Source organism: Pituophis catenifer, unplaced genomic scaffold (assembly GCF_029215685.1).
Source record: "Pituophis catenifer annectens isolate HBS135680 unplaced genomic scaffold, rPitCat1.0.hap2 SCAF_12, whole genome shotgun sequence".
Taxonomy (NCBI): Eukaryota; Metazoa; Chordata; class Lepidosauria; order Squamata; family Colubridae; genus Pituophis; species Pituophis catenifer.
Window position 1 is genome coordinate 6252059 of NW_027256892.1, and position 14512 is coordinate 6266570.

The following is a 14512-nucleotide window of genomic DNA, read 5'->3' on the forward strand; positions in this document are numbered from 1 at the left end:
GCTGAAACACTGTACAAATAAGCCATAATTAGCTATCATTACATGCACTCTTTGATAGGGATTAAGAATGGCAGTAATTGAGAATACGTTGACTTAAAAATGGAAGGTATGAGGTATGTGTTCCACTTAACTCTAGAAAACACAAAGTAGGGAAAGAAATCAGGAAGTATATCTTGACCTTCTTTAGTTTCATTTCTGAGCATTTGACATTGTTTAAAAACCAAATGTGATTAAACTGTTTTAAACATTAAGATGCAGAAAAACTAGAGTTTACAAGTTTATTCAAGACAGTTCATTCATTATTTTGCAATAGAAAGATAAAAGTTCAATTTCCTTCAGACAATATTCAACTGCAAAGTGATGTAAGATATGAAACATACAGTACATATCTTATCTACCATCTCTACTGTTTCTATGATTGAACATAGTCTGGAGTCCAGGAGGGAAGGGCTATCTCAGTGGGCAAGGAGGCAGTGGAGCTTAGAATATCTGGTAGGAGGAAGACGACCCTCCCTTGAAGTTCATAGAGTATATCTATAGTTATGCAGATAGTCATTTTAGTCTGACAAGATTCTGTCTGTAGGCAAACAATAATAAAGAAGCTGCTCAGAAATAAATCCATGTCATTCTTATTTTGTGCGGCCTGACATCAATCTTGCCAGACTAATACTACTATCTGCATAACTATAGCTATACCCTGTGAACTGTTTGATAGGGTCTGTGCTTGCTTTTTTCCTGACTACCAGACATTCTGTCTTTTTGCTCTCTGCGAAGCAGCCCCCCTCCCCGGAGACTCCAGACTACATTCAACCACACTTCCCTAATTTATCCCAACAATGCCATTAGGCAGGTTCAGGCTAAAGAAAATGCCAGGTTCCAAACTCCTTGGTGAGATTATTGTTCTTCCTGGTCCCACATTGTGGGATTTCTTTAGTAAAATATACAAAGTAACATTGCAAACTTAAATCAATCACAGTTCTTCCATCTCTTATTTTATATTGTTTTCCCACTTGTCTTTTAGTTTCACATGAAAGCCTCAGACTGTGCTTTACTCTAGAACTGATGCAAATAATTACAGAACAAAATTTAACTGGAATTTCTTTGATAAGTTGAGAACAAGAACAAACCTAACTACAACCATCACACGAATTAAGTGAGGTATGCTTTTTGTTCTCCTTATGCAATAGAAAGGTTTTCCACATAAATAGTACTAACTCTTTAAAACAAGTAAAAATGTGAAAATTGAACATGATTTTTCCGTGAACGTTTCTTTCCTACCATGGAGAAAACTATGCTGTGTTCTTAAGACACTGAGAACATGTGACTTTCTTATCCAATATTTTAACAATAGAATTGTTGCACAGATCTATTTAATTTGGCTGATCTGTTCTTTTATTAGTTGCTGAATTATATTATCTTTATAGTGTATTCCTATCCTGGTTTTGTAAAGTTTATATATAAAGACTTCAGATTTACAGCAGAACAAGGCCATGCAATATTTAAAAAAACAAACTACCAGCTAATGTAGCATTTGGGAGTTTGAGTTCATTGGACACATATGGCAACAAACAATATCAACTAGGCCTTTAAAATTTAAGGAAGGAAAGTCAATAGCTAATGTTACAGTCAAATCATATATTTTTCTTGCTGCTGATATTTAGAGCACGGGGGCACAAGAAACCAGGAACTACAATACCATGTTTAAGATGTGTTTTCTGTATCATTATGTACAAACGTCCATTATTTAAAACAGCTACACCCTGCTTTTCAACCAGAAAGACTTCCAAAATGGTATGCAAGTCTTTTATATATTGAATGAAGTTCTCACTAAAACACTTCTAATATTTATTTTATTATTTTAGCTATTTGACAGTGTTCTTCTTTAAAAACTCTTACAATAAATACCTGTTTTTAAAAATTAAAAGATATATTTCTTGCCGTTTTGAACCAGGGACACACTGTGAAGAGCTGATGATACAAGGCAGTAGCTTTAATTGATTTCCGCAGGTATGGGAACTGATTATTTCTAATCAGCTATAACAGATTAAACCGGCATATAAGCAACTGAGCTTAAATTGTAAGCCGCCCTGAGTCTCCGGAGAAGGGCGGCATATAAATCAAATTTAAAAAAACAAAAACAAAAACTGTAACATATAAAGTCTATGTCACAGCTAAGCATTTATCACCAAATTCTCCTGCCCCAAATCCTCATAATCAGTTCATTAGTTGAAAGTGTCAGCAATTCAAGCGTCGTCTAGGTTCCTTCTTCTTATCCCATCGTTGTGTTTTTTTAAAAAAATGTGGATTATATTTGCATAATAAGGGATGAGGGAGAAATAACATGAAAAATGCCTGGGTTTTGGTTGCCCTAGTGATAAATGGCTTATCAGCATGGTTGCACTTGAACATATTATATCCCAAAAGATATTACACAATTTATATGACAAACAGAAAGAATCTATAAATAATGCACAGAAAAAGTAGCTAAAGAGCCTGAAGTCATGGCTTTACTGGTGCTGCATTGCAACTTTCTTTTTCTACTTTTCAAATATGACAAGTAACTTGCTGAAATCCTTGATGGTCCCGGAGATTTTCTGAGATGTAAATCCCAATCTCTTTTTGCCAAATGATTTCTCTCCTGTAGCTGGTAAAACTATGCAACGAAACCCTTAAAACAACAAGGGCCAGCATTTCATCCCTTCTTAATTCATTGAATGGGATAACCACCATACTAAATTCTAGATCTGACCCATTTGTTAAATCAGATTAAACTTACCATTTTTGTTTTTCTAAAGTCAAAATGCACATCCCCACTTATTGCTTTGGAGGTCAAGAGAAAAGCCAGAGACCTGTAATAATTTCAGGACTGGATTTTTAAACTGTCATTCACATTAAAGACCCTTCCTTTCCAGTTCTTCCAATACAGCTTGGATTCTATGAACTGCCTCTTTCCTTGCCTGGCGCACATTGTCCTGACCACCTGTCTCTACAGAGTCCAGTTCCAACAACTTCTTGGTCAGCATTTCTTCCAGCAACCAGTAGTCCTTGTCTGTCTTTTTACCTACAAATTCATCCACTTCTTCTTCCAACAGTTCAATTCCCTCCATAACTTGTGTGATCTTCTGTATTCCAGGCTGCACATTAGTTGGAGGCTGTACGTTTATTTTACAAGCCGATCCACTGTTAATCACAGATGGTTTCTTATGTACATTATCATACAGCTGGGGCTGTGCACTATACTGCACTTTGGGGTTGGAAGCAGATGGCTTAACATCATGCTGTGCTGGATTGTAGTCATTCGTGGTCCCAGAAGGCAAACTACTGGCTTCAGGAAGATAACCATATTGGTTAATCCCTTGATCCATTTGGCTAAAAGAGTCCTAAAGCAGAAAAAAAGCAATTTCAACAACTCTATCAGTTCCATTTCCCCCCATCCTGTCTCAAAAATGCTACAAAAGCATATCCCTAGGTGGCAAATATTGCTAGCCTGCCTCTCTGCATATTTGTAAGATCTGCATTTTCAAGATGTCAGTGCAAAAAGGCTCTAGTACTGAAAGCCACCATGGATAGGACCTCAACTTTGAACCTGTCAGAATGACATCACAATGTGCCATGATCCAATAGCCTAAAACCTAGGTGACCTTCTCATGGGTCCTATAGCACAGTAAGCAGTTTCCCAAAAAACAATATAAGAGCTCACTAGTTTAAGTGCTTCCTTCCTCACATACATACAAAACTGTCAACTGGAAACAGCAATGAAACTGTAGGTGAACATATAAACTCAATAGCTACTACACTGAAGACTTTAAATCTTTCAAAGATGAGTGTCGCCAATTACTTTTCCTATTAGGTTTCTTTTTAAAACTTTATTATTTTATTGTTACCAATTTCTGCAATATCAAAGCATTTCAACTACGATCGAACAAGATTTCTCCAGTATTCTACCCAAATGGTCTTGGCAAAATGTTTCTATATCAATACTTGTTGAATATTAATCACCTTGCTTTTTTAAATAGTTATTTGCCTCTGCAATTCTGCATCTATACAAATCTCCTCTAGATGTACTATAATACTGACTACTCCATTTTTTTAACATTTAAAGCCTGGGTCTGCACTTGTCTTATTAAATCAGATTTCACATAGTACACGTAATATAAATCCATACTTTGTTTCTCTGATGGAGAGCTGAAAATAAATCGGCATAGATTTTTATTTTTAATAAGTTTTGCCTTAACTCTTTCCTTTACACTCCAAACACTTTCATTCTTTTTATATTAATTTCCTAGAGTTTGTTAGTGAGTTTGTTAGTATAGAAAGACTCACAGTATGTATTTGAAAAGATTTATATCATTCTTGTATCTGTTGTGCAAAACTGTCTCAATTTTGCTCAACTGGGTTTTTTCATTGCAAAGTTAGTGACACTTTGACATGTTTATTTTAAATTAAATTACTAAATAATTATTTTGGCTGATTGTTAGTGTTTTCAACCAGTTTCAATTCTATCAGACTTTCCTTTTAAAAAACCCAAAGGAGGGAGGGATGGGGAGGGAGAGAAAGTGTGTGTTGTTCACTATCCTACATAGTACTGCAAATTGTATATTCTCATTTGTTTAGCTCTTTACAAATTAGCATTAGCAAAACTAGAAGCATAACACAATTATAGGCACAACACAACACAATTTAAAATAGAAACTATGGTATTTCAAAGACACAACCCTAAATTTTCAGCATATTCTTTTAATATTTTGCATTAGAGGACAAGTAAACTCCTTGTGTATTTCAAAGACATACCTTTGGATTGTTATTTGGGGGATGTAGAGTAGACACATCACTGCTAGGCCAAGATTGTGCAACATACTGATTCCCTCCTTGCCCTGTTGGGGGAGGGGGCCAACCATAGGGAGGCTGCATTCCATAAACGCCAGGTGTTTGCCAAGTGGCATCCTGAAGTCCTGATTGAGGGGGTGGTCTCTGCTGTGGAATATTAGGATTGCAATCTCCGTACGGATAGGGTGGGAGCGGAAAAGCTGGGCCCTGCAGGAAAAGGGGGATACAGAGACACATTTCTTTAATTGCCCCAGGAAAACTCATCACTTAATAAAACATTAAAAGACATTTCTAGTAGCAGTGTTTCCATAGCACTAATTAATACTTTAATAGACAAACAACATTCCAGTTTTCTGTTCATGCTTCAAAAGGCTGGGCTCTTTTCTGATGGGCACATCAGGTTATGGTCCATCCATGCGGGGTGTAATACAGCTGAGTAAGCAATGGTTTGCCCTCCCCCATTTCCTTATTCTCATGATCAGGACACATGCCGGCACTTTGCAGTAGATGCTTCACAATACCCTGTGTGCTCTCCCCTTCTTTCAGTATCCAAATGCTCCTTTTCATTTATTGTCTCTACATCTGCCACTTAAAAAGAAGAAAGGGCAGCAATTGAAACAGACAAAATAATACGGCCTAGAGACCAGGCGGCAAGTACCAGGCCTCCCTTAGGCATGAAAGCCAGATGGGTGACGTTGTGCCAGTTGCTCTTTACAGCCCAACCCACCTTATAGGTTTGTTGCTAGGGAGAGACTAGGAGGCAGGAAGATTAGGTATGTTTGCCGTCTTAAGATGACCAAATATACACACACACACAAAATGATGATTCATATCGGATATTTACTTGTGGAGGGGAGTAACCTGCTACCTGCCTCCTCACCATGGAACCTTCAGTTGGATAGTCTGGAGGGGGATAATTCCAGTTTGATGCCGATGATGGAGTTCTATATATACTAGAAGACTCTGTGGAGTAAGTGGCAGGAGGGTGCTCTGAAGAATAGTGTGTGTTTGACTGTGGGAGACTGGGATATGGCGGCCCTGCCCCAGGAGCTGAGTATGAAGGTCCATAGACGCCATTTGTATAGGAAGAATCAATTCCCTGGAGGACAAAAAGAGAAGCTATTTAAAATAGCTTGCCTAGCTTAAAGACAAGAATTAATTAGGGTATCAATGCCTTATTCAAAGACAGTTCCAGAATTATTTCCTTAAGCAGCGTCAGTAAACAAAATGACATCTATTAAGATTTTTTGGATCTTGCAACTTTTAGTTACGGACAATATAGAATATTGCATGTAAAAAAGCTAAAGAAACAAAAAGACCACCAAGCAGCCAACAAAAAGACCACCAAGCAGAGATTAACACCAGACAAACAATCAAGCAGAAAGCAATACCCTAATCAAGAAATTATCAAGAAGAAAACCACATCCCCACTTTGCCAGAAGAGAAGTTACTATACATAAACAGAGAGCAAATCCCACACTCACTTGTACTAATGTTACTATTTGGGTAATGATGTTTGGAAGGAAGCAACCAAGCTCAGAAAGCACCAAGGATTCCGTAGCAAAAGAAGCTGTTCTATTTATTACTGTTATTATTGTTTGCTTGTTTGTGCTAACAATAAAACAAACTGACCCAGTTGGGAAGATATTAAAATCACTGTTACTTCTATATAAAAGAAACTATTTGCATAGAACAAGAAATCTTGTGAACAGCAGATTTTACAAACCATCATTTAGGGCAAAACTTCAGATCTTACGTTTTACACCCAGGTGACACCTAAATTTTTACACAAAATGACGTTACACAGCAGAAACTCTCTGAAAATGTATATGCTGCATTATTTAACTTGATCTTTTTACAATCTTGCTATATACTATCGACTCTCAAACCAGAAGCTTAATTATTCTACAAGAAGCCATGTCCAGACAAAATGCAGTACATTATTCCTATTACTCTACCTGGCCTTGAAGCTCTGATCCAACAGGATATGGATTTGAATAGGAAGCTCTTGGAGATGAATTCCAGTAATTGGGGGCATACCTGGGATAAGGAGGCTGTTCCTACAGGAAGAACCGATACATTTAATTTTTACAAATGATTAGGCTCACACCTAGAATATTTCTAGAATAGTATATAGCTAATTTTTGCATTCAAGCTGAATGTCATATCATCAGTAGAAAATTCAACAGAATGTTCCTGGAAAATCTTCTTGTTAATCCATGACTACCAAGCTAAATTGAGCAGTCTGCTTGTAGTAACATGTGATTGCTGTTGTAAGAAGATCCTTGTAGCAGAGGAGCCTCTAAAAAATAATGGCTTGACTTCATTAACTCTTGGTGACTGTGTGGGAGTACTGATACAGCTTTCTTGGCTACAGTATAGAAATGGTTTGCCTCTAGTTTCATCCAAGATGTTTTTCAACTTCATAGCATAGTTTTCAACCCTTGTATTCCAGAATTCCAGCCAAATTGAATGAGGCATAAAACTGAACTCCAACAAAATTCATTAGTTGCTATGTGCTTTAGCAATGCTAATAAATGCATAACTTGAGTATGACTTAATTTTAATAAACATGGAACAGTTTACAAAAATAGACACACACACACACACACACACACACACACACACTGTGTTTTCCAAAAATAAGACCCGGTCTTTAAAATGCATTAGGGCTTATTTTGGGAAACACAGTATCAGGGTGATCAGCCCGCTGGGCGCCCCACCCCCCTGGTGCTCACAAGAGGTGGCAAGCACGCGGGTGCCAATGATGCCTGGCAGCAGCTGCAGCCCGACTCCTTGGTTGGCGCACTCTGGGGCTGGACAGCCTGCGTAGTGCAGGTGAGTTGATTATCTGTCCAAGCAGCAGAGGCAGAGATGTGGGGGGAGTCACTGCGCTGCTGCGGGAAAGCTGAGAATCTGTGGGCCAGAGCAGTCACAGGGGGCTCTTCTTCGCACGGTGGCACCAGCAATAGGTGGAGGCATGGAGGGAACGCAGGCGATCCTGATGTGCTGCGCGGGCTGCAGACAAACTGAGAGATGCAAAAACAAGCCACCTGTGGGCGACTGCCCACTTTGTCCCACCGACTCTCGGTTTTCAAGGCAGCCCGCACAGCGCGTCCAGATTGCATGACTCCCCCCCCCCACACCTGCTGCTTGGACAGGTAATCAACTCACCTATGCTGTGTGGCCTGCAACTGCTGCTAGTCACCATCGGCCCCTGTGCCCTCGCTCTGGTGCTGGTCATGGCCACACCCTGGTGTTTTTAGGGTAGGTAGTATTTTCGGGGAAACACAGTGTGTGTGTGTTTCAAGTGGTGACTGGCAGACAGGCAAGGAAGTTTTGTTTTACTGATGATACATACTTATAACCACTTGCAAAAATAGGATGAGTGCATTGTAGAAGACTTCCAGTCTTTTCAAGGTCATATCAGGAAATGGAAAGAGCAGGACCTTCCTTTTTCATAATGCAACATCATTTACATTTATATGAACACACAGCTATGATAAGTAACAAATCTAAATTTTACCTGCAAAAATCAAATCCTGGGAGGGGGATGGAGGAGAGAGCAGGTGAATGAAGTATTTTCCTCTAGTACTTCCAGTATTACATTTCTGAAATGCTTTATGCCTTAAAGCTTAGCTCATTTGTTGGAAACTCTTGTGGTGTTAGGTAAATGGCTATGTACTACATTCATGGAGGGACATTATAATAATCTGATAGGAATGATCTGGAAATAGTGGCTATATAGCAATGGTTTCTTCCAAGCGATGACTAGAAAATGTATAATCTTCAAATGATAAGAGGTATAAATAAGGAACACATCAGAATAACCAAATGTATCCCAACAATACCTAAACACAAGCTTAAAATGTTTAGTTATACCCCAAAGTACAATAATCTAAAATTTATTTAAGATTCAAACAACTCACTTATATCTTTGATTTTATCTCAATTATATAACAATCAGATAGTAACACTATATCCAGTGCTGTGGAGTCGGAGTCGGAGTCGGAGTCGAGGAGTCGGAGTCGGAGGAAATTTTGGGTACCTGGAGTCGGAGTCGGAGTCGGCAAACAATGCACCGACTCCGACTCCGGAGGCATCCTAAACAATGGCAAAAAGACTGCTAACATAAAGTTATGAAAGGACGTTTTGTCTTCCTTAAAATGGATGCATGCACACGTCACAGAGTCAATTATTTCGCTATTAATGTTAGATTTGTGGATGAAAATAACAAAACAATAACACGGACCCTCGGAGTAAAGGACACTCAGGCACATCACACCAGTGATTACCTTCAGAAGTTAGTGGAGGGTGTTCTAGAAGATTTTGAAATTAAAAAGGAACAGATTTTATGTGTTGTGACAGATAACGCTTCTAACATGTTGAGCACAATTGAGAAGATGAAGGCAGATGAAGAAGGTATCAAACAGATATTAGACTTAGAGGAAGACAGCTCTGCAAGTATTAGAGAAAGTTTAGAAACTGAAGAGAATGCTGACATTTTTTTAGACAACTTTGTTGAAGAAGCATTGAAGCTTGCTACTATTCATCATATGCGATGTGCTGTTCATACACTGCAACTTGCCATAAGAGATGGATTAAAAGATCGCCATGCAGCTACATTAATTGGCAAATTACGGCAAGTAACTGTTGCAGCCAGGGCCCCAAAAACAGATGCAATTTTGAAAAGACGTGCAGGAAAAGGAGCCATTTTGGATCAAACAACTCGCTGGGGAAGCACTTATTTAATGGTGAAGCGTTTGCTTGAACTTAAAGACTTCATAGAAGAAATGGACAATGAAAATCTTGCATTAACTGCAAGCCAGTGGACACAAACAAAAGAGCTGGAGAACCTTCTTTCTCACCCCTTCACTGTCACCAAGAGGTTGCAATGTGATGATCTAACCCCGGGTAAATTCCTCTTGGAATGGAAGAGCCTGTTATATCGCCTGAACAAAAATGGAGGGTTAATAGCTGAGGGCATTGCATCTTCAATGATGAAAAGAGAGAATCTTTTGCTGGAAAATGAAATCTTGTTAGCGGCTATTTATGTCGACCCAATGAGCCGACTTTTATTGAACAGTAAACAGATTGCTACTGGGAAAAAGGCCCTCTATGATGTAGCAGTTCGCATGAAGGGATTACGACCTGAAATACCTCCACAGGAGGATGGAGTTCTTTTAAGCAATAGTGGTAACTCAGAATCATCTTCTTCAAACGAAGAATTAGACTTTGATTCCTTCTTAGACAAAATGGAAGTTGCTAAAGGAAAGCGACGTCGCATAAGCGTTACAGAACCAGTAAATGTCCAAATAAAAAAATTCCAACAGGAGTTTTATAAAGCACTAAAAGAAGTTGAAAAGTATGATCGCTCATCAAAACTTACTGTTGAAGAAGCCATCCTTGTTTATCCAGAGATCGTTAGTGATGTGGCCAGAATAGTTACTGCAATGCCACCCACCCAAGTCAGTGTCGAAAGATTATTTTCAGCCCTAAAAATAATAAAGTCTGACTTAAGAGCCTCTATGAAAGAGGATCTGGCAGAGGCAATTCTCTTCCTTAGAACTCTACATTGAATTGATTTGCATTTGCTAAGCCTATAACTACATTTCAAGATTAATATAAACCATTTCTAGGTTTTACAGATTTTGTTTTTGGTTCATATAGATAAGCTTTGTTTTTGTTCTAAAACAACCAAATAATGTGGTTTGTATTTTTGAACTGGTAAAGTTCCTGTTCCTGATGTTTATGCCTGCTGCTACTATCCAGCAACTTGATTAATTAAATTAATAAAAAAAAATTAATAAAACTTTGTTGTTTTCATTGTGTTTGTCTTTTGCTTAAACTGTTCAATACAGTAGACTGTTGGCTTCCCAGCCAGTAGTCCTGTGGTAATGACATGTATGTTGCCTTTCTTTCCTTCAAGGAATGTATAAAATACATTCGCATATTAATACAGAGGAGTCGGAGTCGGGGAGTCGGAGTCGGAGTCGGAAGTACAAAAAACTGAGGAGTCGGAGTCGGAGTCGGAACATTTATCTCCCGACTCCACAGCTCTGACTATATCCTTTAAAAAAAATCCTAATGGCATCTGAAAGGCCAACCAAATTACCACTGCATAAACTCTTATTGATCTCCATTTGCAGATGTTGAGATTGAGCTGTATTTTTTAGCAATGGAAGAGTTAATATGCTGCCCGAAATATCAAGAATATCAAGTAGATATCAATATCAAATATCAATATCAAGTAGATACAGAAAAATTATAAAAATACCATCCTCCTTTCCTCAAGAAAAACAGTCTCAGCTACTATCCATTTTTCTTAAATCAATACAATTCCCACCTTATATTTTATGAGACTCTTTAATGAATAGTTTAAACTTAGATATTTTGCACTGGTAATCTTTAACCATCATAGTAAAATATCTGTGTCTTTCAGGACCTATTTCACTGATTGAGTATTAATTTAAGTGGTATCAAAACACAATTTCAAATAATTGTTTTTACATTTTTAATATCTGCTGGTATTTGTGATGCACTAAAAATAACATTGGTAAGCCTAAGTATGTTTAATTTAATAATCACCTGGGCAACACCTTTCCTTTTACACTTACAGACTTACCATTTACTGAACGATTGCCAGGAGTGACTAACAAAAAGCAGGCTTTATCTTAAATCTCTCTTCAGCAATCAAACTAATTAAAAATTTTGCCTGACACTCTTATTCACAGTTGATTAAACTGTCCAAGAATTTATAGAATGCAAGTATAAATAGTTTGTCATCTGTCCTCGATGTGATTTAACTGGAGGCATACATATTCCAGAGACTAAAATATTTTCCCACAACAGGAAGCTAATAAAATATGTGAGTTTTAAAACACATTAAAGTTATTTTTATTCCAATATTAAAATAAGGTGTCAAGAATTATAGTAATAACATTGTATTGCTCTAGTTACATTCACTAGTTTCACTAACTGATGCTTAAGGCTATTCATCTCTAATAGTCTAAATTTTGTAGGACATGCCTCCTCTCTGCAATGTGAGTTATTTATACTAAAATTAATCCCCCAAGAAATAGAAATTCAGAACATATTCCCTGCTCATTAAGAATTTTCTAGGTGTTAAACTATATTAGACAAGTGTTCAGAGTTTAGATTTAGGATTTCTTTGTTGTTCATTCAGAATCTTTATCACTCTTTTGTATATCCTTTATTGTTACAATCCCAATTTTTAAGCTGGGAAAAAGCCAGGGTATAATAAACTAAAAATAGCTGCTTCAAAACAGCATCTTTTACTCAATACTACCAAAGTTCCACTAGGAACTACTTTTTTTTTTTTTAAACTATTTGAATCTGCTTCCATATTTTGAAGACTATGACTCAAGTTCAAAAACAGAAAACAAATACCTTAAAAAGCAGCTAAGAATCCCACCCAAGCTTTGAAAATAAGCTTTATTTGCCATGTAACATAATCATGAACGAAAGAATCTTCTAGGAAGACAAAACATTTTAAGGCATTTTAACAATTTCTCAGAACCTACCTTCGTGACCCAGAATTGTTAGAGACAGCATGGAGCATTTTACTGTACACAGCCCTAAAAGAAAAGACTAAACAAAACAGACTTGCTTTTTGTTTTCCTCAGATTTACACAGCAGCGCCTTCCTCTTCTAAACGGAGAATGTTAGCCAGCAAGTCTTTTTCCAACATAGGAAACACCACCCACCAAGAACATTTCCTTAGTCTCTGGGCTAAGGAATACTGAGTGTGACCAACCATACGCTAAATAAATAAATAAATAAGTCTCTGGGCTCCATTTTTTAAGAATTAAAGTCTGTACGATTTTTTCTGGGGACAGACAAGGATGAAAAACTCTAGATAGGAACAAAGAAGATGACATTTCATACAGGACTTACCATTTTCTTAACTTCTAACCAATCCAAGGTTTTCCCCCTTTTTTTTTCTTAGCCTAACCAAGGGAAGGTTTTGTTACGGCTCAGCTCCGGCATGCGTGCACTTGGAGGAATGCATCAGCCAGAGTTAGCTAAGCAACCATTAAAACAAATGAGGAATAACGAGGAGACAAAACAGAACTGGCTTCCTTCTCAGAGTAGACGCAACAGACTAGAGCACGTGGTAGCACTTCAGGGGAGGGGAAGCGCAGACGGTGGCCTGAGGGGGTCAATTACGTAACATAGCGTTAATAACTGGGAGAGACAAATTAGGAGTAGGGACTGGGCCGTTACCTGGGAGCCGCCCTGAACCGCTCTTTGCCCGCCGTCGCGGTGCTGGGCACACCTAAATGGTGCCATGCCCCACAGCGGTGGGGGAGGCTCCGGTTCAGGCCGAACTCGTTCCACTTCTGTTCCGCGTAACCTCCTCAGCGCCGCCGCCATTACGGGCTCTCAATTTAGTATTTATTTCCCCCCCCCCTTGTAAACCAGTGCGCCTGCTCACCAAGCGACCAATCACAACGATCAACACACCTCTTCAGATTCGATTGGCTGTTTACGATGTTCCGGGATGTGGGGAGAGCGGTAGGGTTTTGCTAAAGAAATAAACGCTGCTGCTGACGTCAATAAGCGGGGACCGCTCTCCAACGTCACCGGGAATGATATCCAATCAGCAAGTCTGATTTTAGAAGAAACTTTCAATTAACTCTTAAAGCGCCAGAAAAAAAGAGGAATTCGGATTTTCTTTAGGGCTCAGATGAGAAATTTGCCTTTTTTCCACCCTCTTGTCACTTATTTATTTTACATAGCAGAATTTGCCTTCAAACTGGAATATTGTCATGGGTGGAGCAATAGTTTATTCCACAAATTTAATAATAAATTTGGACGGCTAATGGAGAGTCCCTATCAAAAGAAGATTGGGGACAAAACAGAAATTAAATAATATTGTACAGATTGCGTAACTGCCCAGGTACTTGAAAGAGAACTTTGAAAGGAATATTTTTTATATTACTTTCTTTTAACAGGTTTAAAATATAGATTGTCTCTCCTGTACATGTCTCTGCATGTTAAGGAAATTCAGCACACATTCAGTTAACTGAGTTTGCAGTAGTATTTGAAGCCATTTTGATAGTCTGGAGGGTAGCAGGTTAGGAAAGTTGCATTTAGTCAAGATTTTCTTAGTCTTAACACAATAGGACAAATGACATACAAATATTTAAATATCTTTTTCTATTTTATCCTTAAAATGAGTAGCATAGATAATGTGCATATCTTTACATCAAAGGTATGTAAAGATATGTAAAGATAGACACGGCCTTTCACCGTGCCCTAAAAACTTTTCCATCAAGCAGGGCTGGCGTGAACCCCCCCCCCTTTTTTTAAGATCTTTTTAGCTTTTAAGTGTGAATTGGGTTTTAATTGGATTGTTTTAAATTGTGGGCCAAAAGCTGTATAATTTCTTTTAATTGATTTTAAATTTTGTATTGGTATGTTTTTTATCCTTGGCTGTGCACCGCCCTGAGTCCAATAGGAGAAGGGCGGTATATAAATTGAATAAATAATAATAATAATAAAAAATAATAGACCAGTGTAAATAAAAATTACAAGCATTTAGCAATAATAATAAAATATATAAGATACAAATAATACCTGAAATTTAGGATTGTAAGAATGTAATATAAAACCCTATTTTAAATCAGAACTCTTAGCATTCATAATACTGTTGAAAAAG

General features: G+C 37.9%; 1 protein-coding gene across 3 annotated transcripts; it reads right to left on the reverse strand.

The window, feature by feature from the left end:
* Nucleotides 1–407: 407 nt before the first annotated feature.
* Nucleotides 408–13224, reverse strand: BAG4 (BAG cochaperone 4). Of its 3 annotated transcripts, none has more exons than XM_070952560.1 (5): nucleotides 13075–13224; nucleotides 6786–6887; nucleotides 5672–5926; nucleotides 4792–5034; nucleotides 408–3380 (listed from the first exon to the last, which is right to left on the reverse strand). In XM_070952560.1, exons 1-5 carry the CDS (start codon nucleotides 13222–13224, stop codon nucleotides 2892–2894), a joined length of 1239 nt encoding a protein of 412 aa, XP_070808661.1. In that variant the 3' UTR covers nucleotides 408–2891. The 3 variants fall into 3 exon arrangements, with proteins under 3 accessions (XP_070808661.1, XP_070808662.1, XP_070808663.1); XM_070952561.1 differs by having other exon boundaries at nucleotides 5708–5926; nucleotides 13075–13205; XM_070952562.1 differs by lacking the exon at nucleotides 13075–13224 and adding an exon at nucleotides 12745–12914.
* Nucleotides 13225–14512: the final 1288 nt, after the last annotated feature.